The sequence below is a fragment of the Akebia trifoliata genome, chromosome 5, assembly GCF_017979445.1.
Source record: "Akebia trifoliata isolate Shusen 1 chromosome 5, ASM1797944v1, whole genome shotgun sequence".
In the NCBI taxonomy this organism is placed as follows: Eukaryota; Viridiplantae; Streptophyta; class Magnoliopsida; order Ranunculales; family Lardizabalaceae; genus Akebia; species Akebia trifoliata.
This window is the reverse complement of record NC_141379.1, coordinates 28787383-28803732: the sequence shown is the minus strand read 5'-3', so window position 1 is coordinate 28803732 and position 16350 is coordinate 28787383. Positions and strand designations below refer to the sequence as shown.

Here is a 16350-nt window from a genome sequence, read left to right as displayed (position 1 = left end):
ATTCTCTCTCTCTCTCTCTCTCTCTCTCTCTCTCTCTCTCTCTCTTACAGAAGTCGTAATCGAAACTCAAATGAACCACAACGAATAAAAAACTTTCAAGTCCGAGCTAAGTCGGTAGAGAGAGAGCTCTCAGAGTCTCACTTTGCTTCTCTGGTTTTTTTTTTTTTTTTTAATGTTTGGTTTCTTCTCTTACGACTACCTGATCGTGACTGAAAATCCGGCGAACTTTCCAGTAGGATATCAGTTTGAATGCTCCGGAATGTCAGATTCCGGCCACACAAGGTCCAACTCTCTCTCTCTCTCTGATTTTGTCAGATTTTAAATTCTCCTACTTTTTCCTGATCTTCCATTTTCTTTGCTTTTTATTTCGATCTCACTTTTTCTAAGCTATTTTATTTTTCTGAACTAAAATCAGATTCTTATCTGTCTGGTTTGCTTTTTTGGTCGAATCTCTGCCTTTTCAGTTGGATTCTACTTTTTCTTTGTCTGGAATCTTGACTGAGTTGATTTATACTCTTTGTTCTTAAATAATTTCAGTCTTTAATGTCATTTTTCGTCTTAAATTTGCTTTTCGATTTGAATCTAGAGGTTTTATGGTGATGATTTGGTCCGTGATCTGTATTTTACAATAATGTAAGTTTATTTTTTAACTTCGATTTGAATGTGATTGTGGATTTTGTTTTTTTGATCAAATTTTCAGTCGAATTGAGGATTCGTTCATAATTTGCATCATTTTGTAAAGTGTTTCAGTTTATTCTGCATCTATTTTAATGTAAACTTATGGATCTCGATTCCGGTTGTTTCTTCATTCTAGGGTTTCGGTGTAAATTGATTCTCTCTTGATCCAAGAGCTGCAATAGTAAGTATTATTGTCTTCAAATTTACTTGAAATTTTTGTTTTTTATTTTTTAAAATTAAATTTTATTTGTAGCAAAGCTAGATTTTAGTTCCTGGATTAGAATTTATTTTTTTTTGGAGATATTTTCGAAGGTTTTGCCTGAATTAGAAATTCGATCATTGTATTTCCCTATTTTTATGTTGTTAGATTGAAATCTAGGGTTTTAGTGCACCCCTCACTACTAGTTGTTTCTGAACACAAAAGGGTTTCTACTTTATGCAAAATTTACTCCTATTTTTAGAATTTCATTTCCCTCAATGTAGCATTTATGGTCTTGTTGAATGCTCTGATGAAGATTCTTTTACTAGATGCAGAGATGGAAAATGTGGTTGATTTTCTGATTTTCTTTTTTGTTTTTTTGCTCTTTTTTAAAATCCTCTCAGGTGCTGAGATGAATGGGATTCCAAACAGAAGAGCGGCTCACAACCGCGAGAAATCTTTTCCAGGATGCATGGGAAAAATGGTCAACCTCTTTGATTTTGGTCCTGGCATGACTGGAAACAAGCTGCTTATGGATAAAGCACATAGAGATGGTTATTTTCTTTGCTTGGGTTTCTCTCTTTCCATTTAACTTCCTCATAGAGGGAAAAAAAGAGAGAAGAAAATGTTAATTCTTTCTAATTTTGAAATTTGTTGTTAAAACCAATGGCCATGAGCTTTTCTTCTGTGCGTTTTAATTAAAATCACACTTATCTTATCAAAATAAATATTTTAAACGTCTTTATTCTCCGTTTTGTTTTACTCATCATATGATTCCGCCATAGAAGTTAAGATTCCTTTGTTCATATTGAATTGGAAACCTCTGTCTAATTGATGGGCTTATACGTTGTCTTGTTCTTTTCCGAACCTGTGTCTAAATTTTTGCAAGATGTTCATGACTACTGACTACTATGTTGGTACTTGTTGATTCTTCAATCTTAAATGATAATTTGTATCCACCCATTGTTGATCTGAATTCTTAAACTGATGGATAAACAGGTTCTCTATTTCCTAGTAATCAGCCGTATGTGGTAAAAAAGACGTTGGATCCCATTGGAGCTCTGATTGAGGACAAACAAGTAAGCTAATTAACATTTCTCATTTTCACTAAATAAAGTAACTCTTTCATCATCAAAAGCAATTAGTTCCATCCAGAACGTGTCTGTATGCTCATCATCTTGAAGCATAACATATAGATCCAATATCTTGATTTATATTGCATTTTGTTTGAGACATGCAGGTAAAATATGACTTGAGGTCATCTTCAAACAAGAGATCTAATGGAACACCCATGAAAACGCTAATAGCGCAGGAAATGTCAAAAGGACTGGAGTCTAAGCAGAAGCCACCCAATGTGGTCGCCAGGTTAATGGGGCTTGATGCCCTACCAGAGAAGCATCCCAACTCAATGGCACAGAGAAGCCAGCCTAATAGTTTTTCACAAATTACTCAATCAGGACCACTAACATCTAGGCAACAAGAAGATGGATTCCTAGACAAGCAAATGCGGAGCGGGATTCATCCGTTTCAGGAGCAACACAAATACAAAGATGTTTATGAAGTCTGGGAACGATCTCCAAAGACCAATAACATTAAGGATAAATCTCCACAGAAGGGAAGATATACTGAAAATAAGAACGAAGCAAAGATGGACCTAGTTCGTAAGAAATTCATCGAAGCAAAACGCCTTGCCACAGATGAAAAACTTCGCCAGTCTAAGGAATTCCAAGATGCGGTGGAGGTTCTGAGTTCAAATAAAGATTTATTCCTCAAGTTCCTGCAAGAACCAAATTCTCTGTTCTCGCAACACCTGTATGAGTTGCAGTCCATTCCCCCGCCTCCTCAGACAAAACGCATTACGGTACTGAGACCTTCCAAGACAATGGAGAATAATGGATTTGTTGGACATGAGAAAATGAGTGAAAAACAGATTCCGAAACAAAATCGGAAGGATGATAGTCCTACTCAATCAACCCGGATAGTGGTCTTGAAGCCTAGCCCTCGAAAGACCCCTGACGTCAAGGCTGTAGTTTCTTCTCCCCCTTCTTCATCACCCAGACTGCTTTATTGTGAAGAATCAGAAGACGATGAAGCACGATGTTCAAGAGAAGTTGCAAAGGATGAGAGTACACGGCAAACGTCCGAAAGTTGCAGCAGTCATCGGAGGGAAGAAACTTTGCTTTCTTCTGTGTTTTCCAACGGATATGTCGGGGATGAAAGTTCATTCAATAGGTCAGATAATGCATACATAGGAGAGGAAAATCTCAGCGACTCGGAGGTCATGACACCAACTTCAAGATATTCTTGGGATTACCACAACAGGTTTGATAGCCCTTACTCTTCCTCCTTCAGCCGGGCGTCCTATTCTCCAGAATCATCAGTTTGCAGAGAAGCAAAGAAGCGGCTCTCAGAAAGGTGGGCTATGATGGCATCAAATGGAACAACTGTTCAAGAGCAAAGACAAGTTCGGAGAAGCTCTAGTACTTTGGGTGAGATGCTTGCACTTTCTGATACAAAGCAATCAACGAGATTTGGCGAAGAGAGCATTAGAGGAATTGGTTTCTTAAGTAGTAGGTCTTGTGGTGGTGAACAAGATCTGAGGGATCCAACATTATGCTTGTCGGGTGGTCAGGATAATGATGGTCGGGAAGATTCTCCTAGGAATCTATTACGGTCAAGATCTGTACCCGTATCGTCTACAACTTATGGGGCAAGGCTAAATGTTGAAGTTCCTGATCCCGAGGTTGGTAAGACCAGTGTTCCCAAGGAAGTCGAAAAGCCAAAAAGTGGGAAATCATCGTTCAAGGGGAAAGTTTCAAGTTTATTTTTCTCAAGAAACAGAAAAACAAATAAAGAGAAACAAAGGGAATCTCCCTCGGCTGGCTCTCGAGATAAATTCCAGTCCGCCATTGTGGAAATACCGGAAGTTTCGGAGAAGACTTCTGCTGGAACCACAGGTGATGGTATTTTAGAATGTGTTGCAAACAGTGACCTTGAAAGAGGGTCTTTACTGACTACTGGAGGATCATCAAGTAAGACATCCTTACCGGCTTCCACCTGTGTGCAACCAAAACAGGGCACAATCTGTCATGAGGTATTTCGGTTTTACCTCTCACACGATTATTTATTTTTCAATATTTTTGACTTGCAATATTTTTTGTTTTGAACTAGATGGTGGCATGTGCAGACACATGTGTCAAAAGGGCTTATTTATAATTTAAAACATTTATTACAGGGCTTTTGAATATTATGTAAAAAAGATATTTTTGTAATTTTGAAAATTAAACAATGTTCAATTTTCTTGTTTTTTTATATACCAAAATGACCCTTGATTATATTTAGTTTAAATGTAAAAGTGGGGGTATTTGTGGGATGCAAAATTTGGAGTTAAACCACTTCTTCTCCACCTTCTCTGATTATAATAGTAAAGATTATCTCATATCTTCACATTTCAATATGGAATCTGTGATTTGGCCAATATTATATTGGTCCAATTATACTAGGTGCAACTCGTTGTTTGAGAGGCTCGACTCCAATTTGTTGTTAAGCCCATCCTTGGAACTTTTTTTTTTTTTTCCTATTGTGTGATACCGATTATAGTTTTGTTGGCAAAACTTTTCTAAGAAAGTGGAATCCAATTTTTTAGTAATGAATATATTGCATTCATTTAGTCATATATTTGTTAAAAACCATAAGAATTTTCGATTTTTATTTTTTATTTTTTTTATAGGCGGTCTTGTCTCTGGAAAAACCTGGAACCCAAAGTGAGAACCAGGACCAGCCTAGTCCCATTTCTGTCTTGGAAACACCATTTGAAGATGATAATATGACTCCACAGCCCCGTGGAAAAGTCAAATCTGACCTTCAGGGTAAGTCAAGCAGGCACCTCTTCACCGCACCAAATTAATTTCCATTTTTTTATTAAAAAAAAAAAAAAATCATATCTAGCAATCTAATTTTCTTCTCTCTTCATCAGGACTATGTGTGGATCTTCAGCCTCTTAAATCCAACTTAATTGCCAAATCACCACCAATCGAAACGCTTGCCCGTTCCTTATCATGGGATGAGGCCTGCTCAGAAGTAGTGACACCAGACCCACTAAACCCCATTGTCCTATCTGAGGCCAGGGAAGAGCAAGAATGGTTATTATTCATACAGACACTACTCTCGTCAGCAACCCTAGATCGTGAAGAGCATTCTCATTCAGATTTTTCCAGATGGCATTCATTGGAAAGCCCATTGGACCCATTATTAATAGAAAAATTCATTAACCCAGATAATAATATAGAGAAATGGCATGAGGCGAAGTGCAGACACCGGAGATCGAAACAAAAGCTTATATTTGATTGTGTTAATGCTGCCCTAGTGGAGATCATAGGGTGTGATTCGAATTCAAGCTCAACTAGGGCTCAAAAGTCACTCTCCATAGGTTCACCAGTCACTGCAGAAGAAGTGTGGGGCCGAGTGAAGGAGTGGTTTTCAAGTGAAGAAAAGTTCTGTATTTCGGGTGAAAGTGGAGACGACATCGACAATGTGGTGGTGGAGACGGTGGTGAAGAAAGAGGTTGGGGGAAGAGGATGGGTGGAACTTATGAGGTTAGAAGTAGATGATATTGGGAAGGAGATTGAGGGGAAAATGTTGGAGGATCTGATGGAGGAGGCTTTGTTTGAATTGACAGGTCGGTTGTGCTAATGCTTTGTTTTTGTTTTTTGTTTTTTGTTTTTTTGTGTTTGTTTTTTTCCATCAATTATTTGTCTAATCTGATTGTTACTGGTCTCCTCTCACATTATCTGCATAATGCTTCTCATCATCGTTTGTGTACAATTGGAAGTTTGATTCCCCTCACCCCTTCCTCCCCCACATCTCAAAAGTATATATATATCTATATATATTGTTGGATTCCTACCTACCGTTCTTTGTAAAAATTCGCAAGAATTAGTGTTGTCTCTATCGTTTGATTGCTGAAAACTGAAGTTATTTTATCTTTAGGGATTATTAGCCTAATCTTTTAGTCAACATGGTATGATATGCGGAAATTACATTTCATTTATACTAGAATGTTCTTGATTTTGCTTCATAATGTGTGAATTTCATGCCACTCTCTTGTATGGTCTACAAAGGTGCTTCCGTTAGAGTGTCCGACACCAATCTGATCCTGACATGAGTAAGGAGTCAATTAAGTTGTTTGGGAAACACCTTGTCCTGTTTTGTTTTGGAAACTAACATGGACCATTCAGCGTATCATGAGGTGAAGTAGGGTTAAATAGATTGAAATTTTGTGAGGATGATCTGCAAGCATTGCCCTATATTCACCGGGGATGGTTTGCCTTGGGGGGTCTCCTCTCCTCTTTAAGCGATCATATTCTCGATGAAAGAACTCAAAGCTTATGAGATGAAGCAAATGACATTCAATTTATAGTTTCATGTTTATTGGTAAAAATTGTTTTGATTATGGGATTTGTGCCAGCACATTACGATAGGAACCAAGATATGATATCATCCTTGGCTGGCTCTCTATCTTCACACTGTTAGCATTATTATAAGTAATATTATAATTTTATCATTAAAGAGCCAGAGAGAGAGAGAGGGAGAGAGGAGATGCCAAAACAAACCCACCGACAACTTCTAGAAACGATTATAAAATGCTTCTCCCCCCATCATCGATGGTTTCTAGATAGGTATCATTTTAGCTGGGTTTGTCTACTTATTAAGTCACGAGTCCTCTCTCTCTCTCTTTTTGCTACGTACTAGTGTAGTTGTTAATTAAAAAAACATGTTTGTGTTGAAAATGATTATCTTTGAAGTATTGTTTTAAATTGTTTTAGAGGATTAATTAATTAATTTATTTTAGAGCCTAAATTGAATGCAATTTGCAATTTCTTCCCTAAAGTCAGAGGTTCTTTCAAAATCATATGCTTGCAATTTAGTTACATATTATTGTGGGTCTACCATGTATTCTTAAATGGGTCCCGTTCAACACCCTACGCTTTACCCTACATTTTACCTTATGTGTTTTGTCCTACATGGGTTAGAACCATTCCAAAACTTCTAACCCCATAAAAATTGGTTTACAAAAAATGGACGGTCCACGATTTTTCAACTTGTAAACATGGGGCTAGAAATTTTGGAATTGACTGATTTTTGGTGAGGAGGATCTTCTAACCATAGAGATCATCCTTATCAAAAATCAGCCCATTCCAAAACTTCTAACCTACGTAGAACAAAACACGTTTGGTAAAGCATAGGGTAAAGTGTAGGGTGTTGAACATTTCCCTTCTTAAATAATTTAAATACCCCTATTTCCCTTCTTAAAGAGTTCATTATGTATGGTGAACATGATGAACTCTCTCTTAATTTATGTCCAGTGATTTCAAATCACCACATTTTTTATTCTCTCTTCCTCCTTGAATTTTTTATTTTTTTATTTTTAATTTTATCTTTTAGTTATAACTTATGATGATTCCCACACTATCAATAGATGGAGGAGATCAAATACATTTCTCTCAAATTCCACTGACGCAAAAATTCTAAAATTATCTTTTTCGAAATTATATAGACATTTGAAGTTGTTGAACATTTGTGTCTAACACTGTTGGAGACACTATAATTATTTGAAATGTTTGATTAAACAGTGAAATATTAAGATTGGACAGGCACTCCACGTGGAATTTCAACATCTGCAAGTATTCAACCATTAATGCCTCCTCAAATTATTTTCAATCAGGATTCAAATTCAAATGTTTATGAATTAATGAAGTAGTCACAATTTTCATCATAAGCTCAGTTTCATTTTATATTTTTGGGTCCTCCCAACCTTAAATAAGAGAGTTATTTTTGTTAACTAACCCTAAAGGTGGCATGTAGCAAAAGGATTTATTTGTAATTTAAAATATTGATTACAGGATTTTGGTAGGTTAGATAGTACAAGTGGATATTTTTGTAACTTAGAAAATTAAGATTCTTGATTCTATGGTCGTGATGACTCTACTTATATTAAATTTAAATATAAAAGTGGGGGCATTTATGTTCATTCAAATTTTGGTGTAACTGTCAAACCTAGGGCTGTAACATGGGTGGGCTTAGCCCGGACTCAACCCAATTGAAGGGTGAGCTTGGGCTGAGTTATGTAGAAAAAGAGTTGAGCCTGAGTTAGAATATCTCAACTCAACCTCAATTCGGGTTGAGGGATTGAGCAACCCGACTCAACACAAACCCAAGGGCGGATTTATAGTGGGGGCACTTGCCCCCATAAGAATTTTCCAAGTCAAAAGATTAGTGAGCTATTTGCAACAGATTTTAACGGCGGATAAGAAAATCTGCAACTATTGCCCCCACAATTTTTTTTTTCACTCTTAGTTACTCCAACAATTATCTTTTTTCACTCCTAGTTGTCTCCACAAAAAAATTTCTACTCTTGGTTGCCCCCACATGGGTAAAATCTTGGCTCTGCCCCGATGCCTATATACTCATATACAAATAAATTTATAGTAATTATATATGTTTTTGTTTAACTTTTTTATTCCATCTTATTATTATAGTTTGTGGACAATTGGTTTATTGATTAAAATGAAATTAAAGATATTTAACAAGCCAACCCGTCCAACTCGCCCAAAATTACCTAACTCAGGCTAACCCGAGCTCAACCTGGTTTTACAAGATCAATCTTGGGATAGTGAGCTCAGGCCCAACGATTGGGTTGATGGTTCTACCACTTGGGTTGAGCCTAGGTTTCCCACTAAGAATTTTAAAGATCTTGTAAGTGGCAACCCCATAGATTTCTCCTATTGGAAAAATCAGTTGTTGCAACAGTTAAACCATTCGTCTTCAGAACAATTTGCGACTCCGATTGCCAACAATTCGATCTCTGTCTCCTTTTCATCGATTCCGCCATAATTTCCATTTGACATAACCCTACATTGGTTGAAAGATGAACTTAAAAAGAGAATTAACACCAAGAAGCTCCTTCACAAATATATTTAACTAAGATCATCTCCACAACTATACACATCGCAGCTTTCTCTTCCTGACATGAAATGCAAGAACAAATAATTGAAAAGCAGTTCCAACTAACGAAAGTTTATGAATCATACCACACTTGTAAAGCCCTTTTTTCTTCTTACAAGATGGAACATCTACTTTGATCTTCAGTGCTTGTATTCATGTTGAGTGATGGATTTGGGTCCACCAAAGTATATTTGACATCTCCAGCATGCAACCCATACTGCAACAAAAACATATATAAAATCCAAACTCTTACATACTACAACATAGGGAAATCTAGAGAAGGTAAAAAAAAAAAGGTCAAACAAGAAAGTACGATATTGGAAACATGGAATAATAACTACAGGTGCAATAATGCAGAGTCATGTTTCACTGTTTAATATAAAAATGGGCAATACAAAAGTTGGAAGTTGCGAATAATAACTATAGGTGCAATTATATTGTACTTCATCTAGGTTAGACATGTGGCACCTGAGAATTGTGAGAGGACATGAGAAGTCGGTAGTTAGGGAAAGACACAGGAAGTTAGGAGATGGTCCAATGCCAAGAGGCTAGGGGACAGAGCATTCCCAATAGGTTGGGGAGACTACATTCCAAAGAGGTCGAGAGGTCAAGAGACCGCACATTCCCATCCGGTTTGTGCAGACAAGTGATTAGTGAATTGGCTCCACAGAGCCTCAGATGTAGTAAGTGGATTCGGCATTGAACCTCATGAAAAAGATGTCTTTGAGTCACCCTTTTATCTTCATCATGGTGTGTGAATAAAGGTGTTACATTCCTTAGGTTAAGACTTAAACTTTCCACTCCCTTAACGCCTAGGTATTTTTGGAGCATTGGTTTGGGTCTTAACATTTGGTATCAAAGCCAACTCCACGTCCAAGGTTCGAGTCGGGGGGGCGGGGTGTTATTATTGGAAAAAAAAGGAGAAAAAGAAAAAAAAATGGGGCTCCTCTATAATATGGGATATGGAAGGAGTCCTTGGAAAAACAAAGGGCTTCACCATACTATGGGATATGGAAGGGGTCCACCATAGTAGGCCACCGTGACTAGTCGGGGAAGGGATGACTTATGGAAAAGGAAAAAAAGGGGTACCTGGTACTTGGAAAGAAGGCCAAGGGGCTAGGGGGGCTTGCCATAAAGTGGAGCAACGAGAGCGTCGGCCTTGAAGCGTGTACAGTAGGACCCTTAGGTTAAGACTTAAATTTCCACTCCATTAACGCCTAGGTATTTTTCGAGCATTGGTTTGTGTCTTAACAAAAGGCTCTTCCACAAACATCATGATTGTGGGGCATATCCCAAGGCATGGATAGCAACTTTGAAATATCCCCCAAATAATGACAACTAGAAACTACTGTCATATCATTTAGGTTTCAGCAATTGAGCCAGCACATCTTTTCCCTTTCAAATTTATATTGGGAAATGAGGGGAATTAGATCTACTGGAAAACCAATCCAAAACTCTTCAAAGTGTTAGGGTTTTTCCATATAAAAGGCAAATGAAGGGGCAGGCCCAAAGTGGTCTGTCAATTTCACCTTCTTAGATTCTTCCAATTTGGTTAAGATAAAAAAAGAACATATCAGACAACCAATTTACTCTTATGTCCGTAGATCAACTAACAAATTAATTTTTGTTCTTGGACAAATTATAGGGAAGTATAGAGAAAAGATGAAGAACCTTTATATGGCTTTTATTTACTTAGAGAAAGCATACGACAAAGTACCTAGAGAGCTAATTTGGTGGGTATTGGGAAACAAGATAGTCCCAAATGGATACATTAACATAATTAAAGACAAGTATGTAGGGACTGTAACGAGTGTAGGAGCAAATGGAAGGGAGACAAACGAGTTCCTAGATATAGTTGGTGCGCATCAAGCGTTGGTTTTGAGTCCGTATTTTTTGCTCTAGTTATAAATGAAGTAACTGTTTATATTCATGAGCACATAACATTTATAGACAATGCACTATTAATTGATTAGACTAGAGAAGAGGGAGTCAACACAAAATTGTACTCATGGGGAGAGATGTTGGAGTCCAAGACCTTTAGAATAAGTAGAACCAAAACCAAGTATATAGTGTAAATTTAGTCTCCCAAGACAAGGAATAAGGATGGAGAGACCAATTTCGTTATATCAGGTCTATCATACATAAAGATGGGGAGATTGGGAAAGATGTTGCTCATAGAAGCAGAGCTGGATGGATAAGGTTGAAGTGCGCTTTTGAAGTACTATGTGACATATGCATACCAATCAAATGAAAAGAAATTTTTTATAAGATGATAGTAAGACCAACGAGCTTCATAGAGCTGAATGTAGGGCAGTTAAGAAGCATTATGTAAGTAAATTGAGCATAACAGAGATGGTGATGATGAGATGAATAGTGGCAAGACTAGGGAAATTTAGAAGAATATTCAAGTTGAAGGTTCGAAGAGAGCAGGAAGACACAAAAGAACGTATACTGAGATAGTGAAAGCAGATACAAACACGGTCAATAACATAAGACGTGGTTCTAGACAGAGTGCATGGAGGAAGAATGTTCGTTCAGCCAACCCAAATCTTTGGAATAAGACTTTGATCACGACGAAGATGCAATAAAAAGTTAATGAGCAATAAGCTAAAAGAACAATGTGATAAAGAACGTGGAACATTTCCTTCCTTTTTTCCTCTTTCTTTGTTTTGTTGGGACTTGGGAGGACTGGGGTACTGGTCAATCAAAATCTAACAGATAATAAGCCACAGAATTTCAACTCTACTACAAACATGGTCCTTCATTTTCTATTTTGAACCACCCTTTTCTTTTCACTAAATTTCCAGTACAAAGAACTGCTTTATCACAAAAAATATATTATTTCTATAAAAAAAATCTAAGGGCCCAAATTCAGGAAGATCAAGAAGAAGTAAATCCACCAAGATTTTATATTATGAGCTAAAGCTTAAATGTCATACCTTTTCTCTCATCCGAGAGCTCCAAATGTCAGAGTGTCCTCTGCTTTCCATTGAGCTGGAAACAGAATTTGGGCTTAATTGTGAATTTAGCAGTGGCTGCCGAGTTCTAGCCCTAATTACAGCATAATCGTCATCACTGTCATAATCAGGTGTCCTAGTAGAAACTAATGCGCGCAGGATCATTACCAGTAGTAAAGCCAATGCCTGAATATAATACCAAAGACGGCAGATGTAAGATTCTCAATCAGATTACTTCATTCAAAATTAGTTCTTTATTTCTAACAACTAATCCTCGAAAATTATTATCACCTATCTTGGTTGCAAAATATCTTATGCAATGCTGGTAGGGACAAAATTGATATTTAATACCCATAAATTGATACTTTAATACCCATAAGGCTATAATTGTTTCAAAGAAAGCACATGTAATAACTTTAAAACAAAGGAAAATAAACAAAAAGCTCACATTCTCGAGCTTAGATTATGACTAAAAGCAAACAGCTCAAATCCAGAAGCAATGCCTATGGTGCTCTAAATCTATGTTACCCAATTCATTGGTACTAGTCCGAACCACAAACCGGCACGAACCAAACCAGTTCACGATACAATTTGTAAAATCAAGCGAACCACGAACCCGCCAAATTTGGATTGGGTTCAACGAACCGATTGGTTCAGTGAACTAAACAATTTTTAAAATTGGTTTGGTTTACCAAACCAATTTATTATATATTTTTTTTCATTTTTTATATTAGAATTTGGATTATTATATTAATTTGTTTCTATTTAACTTAGAATTTTTTAACATTATAATTGAATTTATAAGTTCATGTATACTTGAGTTATATACATGCACCAAGCGAACCAACCTGGAGAACCAAAGCGAACCAAGAAATGAATTATCTCTACCTACCCCTAAGAACTGGGCTCCTTATAGAGTGGCGAACTGATGAACCAGGTAACATAGCTCTAAATCATTAATCAGGAGGCCACTAAAATAGGTAAAGGAAAACGGTTTATAAGGCCCCCTAAGGATTCTAGAGAGAAAAAAATACAATATCATCAAGATCATGAAGAAATGTGAAGGTAAGGGAATGGATACCTGAATTGCAAGCACAGTTACACCAATCCACTTGCATATATCAATATTATCTTCAATAAACAATCGAAGACTTTCAAGTTGTCCAGTTGAATCATTCGGAAGGTCCTGTGAAGGAATGAAGAAACATAGTTCATCAATAAAGGATGCTTACCATATGGAAACACCCCTAGAAGAAAGTAAAACTTAAACAACCTTACATTAGAATACATACGAACCTCTTTCCAGTGATTATCAAATACGATAAAAGCCACCATGGCCACTTCCAGTAAAATGAGTACGGTATTAAGTAGAGAATACTGGTGTTATTTTGAAATTAAGGAATTTGGTATAATTATAAATGATTGAAATGAAACATCTGAGCATACAATGCTAATTATCTCATTCAAAACAAATTTAAAAAAAAAAAAAAAATCTAAATTTCAATGGAATTTTGTCCAAGATTTTTTTGGGTGGGACTTAAGTAAATGTGTGGTAAGATCTTCGTCTCCCATGACTAAATTCCATCAAGTTCCTTACTAACTTAACCATCAGAATGTTTTTAGGGGAATCTACCAGAGAATTTGAAAAACACAAATAATCTCATTCAAAACAAATGATCATTAATGTAAAACGCTAATGATCACATGCAAAACAAATTATGAACTGTCAAAAAAAAATCAAAATTTCAACAGAATTTTGTTCATGATTTTTGTGTGGGACTTTAGTAAATGTGTGGGTAAGATCTTCTTCTTTTACAGCTAAACTCCATCAAATTCCTTACTGACTTGACTGTCAAGGGTGTTTTCAGGGGAATCAACCAGTGAATTTGAAGGAGAGAATCTGCTAACCTGGCTGGTTCCGAATCTTTACCCACACAGTAAACATTTCAAAAATGCTAGAAACCAAAACAAAATATCAAAATTTAAAACCTTTGTACTCAAAATACATGGATCACCATGATAAAAAGGATACGAAACACAGGCAGCATCCGTTCATCGATTCTGCTGCAATGTGACCAATGCAAGTAATCGAACACAACAGAATACCAACTCCCATAATCGAGTAAATGAACCTGTCACGAAAATGGTTCAAATATTAACAAATATAAACTTGTAGCAAAATGTTCTTACGGTAGAGCTGTTATACAGATATCTGTATCCCACATTTTCCAATTGAGACACAAAGAACACCAAACCAAATACAACAGAAGGCATGAAACAAATTTGAACACCCAAAAAAAAAAAAAAAACAATAGAGTCCATAAACCCTAGAAACATGCATGATGCATCAAATTGAAACATTGAATGGGAAAGTTAGGAAACCTAACCATGGAGCAGGAAGATTGTGAAAATAGAATTGAAGATCATCATCCATCCCAGAAACGATAGCCGATTTGCGATTCAAGGGAAGATTGTGCTCCAATTGAACCCTAATTATTTCCGAATTATGCGAATTCATGCTCAAAATAGGCCCTAAAGATTGAGGAGGCGGAGCTACAGGTGGAGGAATCAAACTTTGCTTGTTCCATTGATTGAGCATCCATGCAGAGTAGATTATAATGGAGACTGCCACGAAGGTTTGAAGGAAATTCAAGAATTTCAGATGGAATGCGAGGCAGCTTCGGCAAAAGCTTCGACGCATTTTTGTGAATTTTGATTTATTTGTAAGATCGAATCGAATTGATGGAGATTCAGAGACTTTTGGATGGAAAACCCTAAGCGTCAATAATAACCTCTCTTGTCATCTCTTTTTACTCCCTTTTCTGTTAAAAATCCGTTATTTTTCAGTTATTTCGTAGGTTCCCTCTCTGTACAGGTAATCCAGCCTTATAAATACGAGGTTTTTCATTGTGTGATATATGATGTATCAAATATGATGAATGACCATTCGATTTGATCGATCAACTGCAAACTATTTTAAATAAGTTAAAAAAATTATATTTAAAAAAGAGACGCAACAACAACATTTGAAGAATCCTTCAACATCTCTGATATTACAATAAGACATACACAATGTATTATTACCTATCAAAGAGACTTTGATGCTTAAGTTAAAAATTAAATCTAAATGTTATTTACATTAATAATTTTTTTTATTATGCATAGATTTCATCATTTTCTAATTTCAATTTGAAAATTTTATTTTCACGCATCAATACTTAAATTAATTCAATGATACTAAGAATCGAATAAAGAAGAAGAAAAGTTATACAGTGAGGAAAGCAAAATTGGGAGATATAAGAAATAAGCTTAAAAGCTTAAAATGGGTAGGATTCAGGCTGGATATGAGTTTCTCCATATTCATATGAGAATTTTTATTTGGATCCAAATTCTTATCTAAATCCAATTTGAATCTTACTAGTTAAAATCATATCCGAACCATTTTACTTTCGTTTGATCCAGATCATGATTTGACCGAATCTAAATTGATTCAAATCGATTAAGAAAAGTTTCGATCAAGATGATTTTTGGTGATGATGATCTCTATGAAGAGGAGATCATCCTCACAAAAAATCAACCCATTTCGAAACTTCTAACTCATGTTTACAAATTGAAGAATTGTGGACTGTCAACTTGTTTGTAAATCACTTTTCATACGATTAGAAGATCCGGAATGGGCTGATTTTTGGTGAGGTTGATTTCTATGATGAAAATATCATCTTTATCAAAATCAACCCATTCCGAAATTTCTAACCTAAGTTTACAAGTTGAAGAATCATGAGCCATCAATTTTTTTGTAGACCACTTTTCTTGGGATTAGAAATTTCGAAATGGGCTGGTTTTTGGTGAGGTTGATTTTCAGAATGGGCTTATATTTAGGGTTTTTTTTTATAGAAATACTCCCCTGTTAAATTGGTGAAATTAGGTTTATCCCTTGCAAAATGCAAGATTAAGTCTACCCCCTTGACATTAACATTAAGTCAACGTTGTGTTTTCTTTTTATCCTAGTCTCTCCATTCGAGTCTGGGTTTGCAATTCATCACTCTAGAATGAACCTGGTTCATAGGAGTGTAGGAAGAGATAATTCGTTTCTTGGTTTAACTTAGGGTTCGCTAGTTTGGTTCTCACCCAGTTTTTAGATCAGTTTCGCCCATATAAATAATTCAAGATTGCAATTTATAAGTAGGACAATGTTAAAATGCTTGGTGTTATATAAAGTAAATATATACAATTAACCGAGTTTTTAACTTGTGACATGTAAGTGTCATATTATTTGTATTATGACCATCAAGTGTTTGACATACCAATCATGCAAAAAATTAAGGACCCGATTCTTGGTTCTTGATTCTTGATTCTTGATTGTGATGATGGATTGTCAAAATCAGATTATTGGTGTTGTATAATTATACGGACATGGGTATTATAATTTGTGCAATTGCATGAAATGTTATCCTAATATATCTTATGGCCTTAAGTTGATGTTTATTAATTCTGTTTCAAGTTGATGTCCCG

The 16350-nt window shown here is 36.0% G+C and overlaps 2 protein-coding genes across 5 annotated transcripts; one reads left to right on the top strand and one right to left on the bottom strand.

Moving 5' to 3' along the window:
* Positions 1–101: 101 nt before the first annotated feature.
* On the top strand, positions 102–5784 carry TRM20 (methyl-coenzyme M reductase II subunit gamma, putative (DUF3741)). 3 transcript variants are annotated; one of them, XM_086443490.1, is made up of 7 exons: positions 102–282; positions 815–859; positions 1282–1431; positions 1877–1956; positions 2118–3971; positions 4608–4746; positions 4854–5784. In XM_086443490.1, exons 3-7 carry the CDS (start codon positions 1290–1292, stop codon positions 5567–5569), a joined length of 2931 nt encoding a protein of 976 aa, XP_086299616.1. In that variant the 5' UTR covers positions 102–282; positions 815–859; positions 1282–1289; the 3' UTR covers positions 5570–5784. The 3 variants fall into 3 exon arrangements, with proteins under 3 accessions (XP_086299616.1, XP_086299617.1, XP_086299618.1); XM_086443492.1 differs by lacking the exon at positions 102–282 and adding an exon at positions 358–633; XM_086443491.1 differs by lacking the exon at positions 815–859.
* A 2539-nt stretch (positions 5785–8323) lies between these two features.
* On the bottom strand, positions 8324–14677 carry LOC147401987 (Tetraspanin family protein). Of its 2 annotated transcripts, XM_086443494.1 has the most exons (7): positions 14226–14677; positions 13871–13970; positions 13135–13215; positions 12920–13024; positions 11821–12024; positions 8968–9098; positions 8324–8788 (listed from the first exon to the last, which is right to left on the bottom strand). In XM_086443494.1, the coding sequence occupies exons 1-6, from the start codon at positions 14537–14539 to the stop codon at positions 8994–8996; spliced, it is 909 nt and encodes a 302-aa protein (XP_086299620.1). In that variant the 5' UTR covers positions 14540–14677; the 3' UTR covers positions 8324–8788; positions 8968–8993. The 2 variants fall into 2 exon arrangements, with proteins under 2 accessions (XP_086299620.1, XP_086299619.1); XM_086443493.1 differs by lacking the exon at positions 8324–8788 and having other exon boundaries at positions 8823–9098; positions 14226–14676.
* Between the last annotated feature and the right edge of the window lie 1673 nt (positions 14678–16350).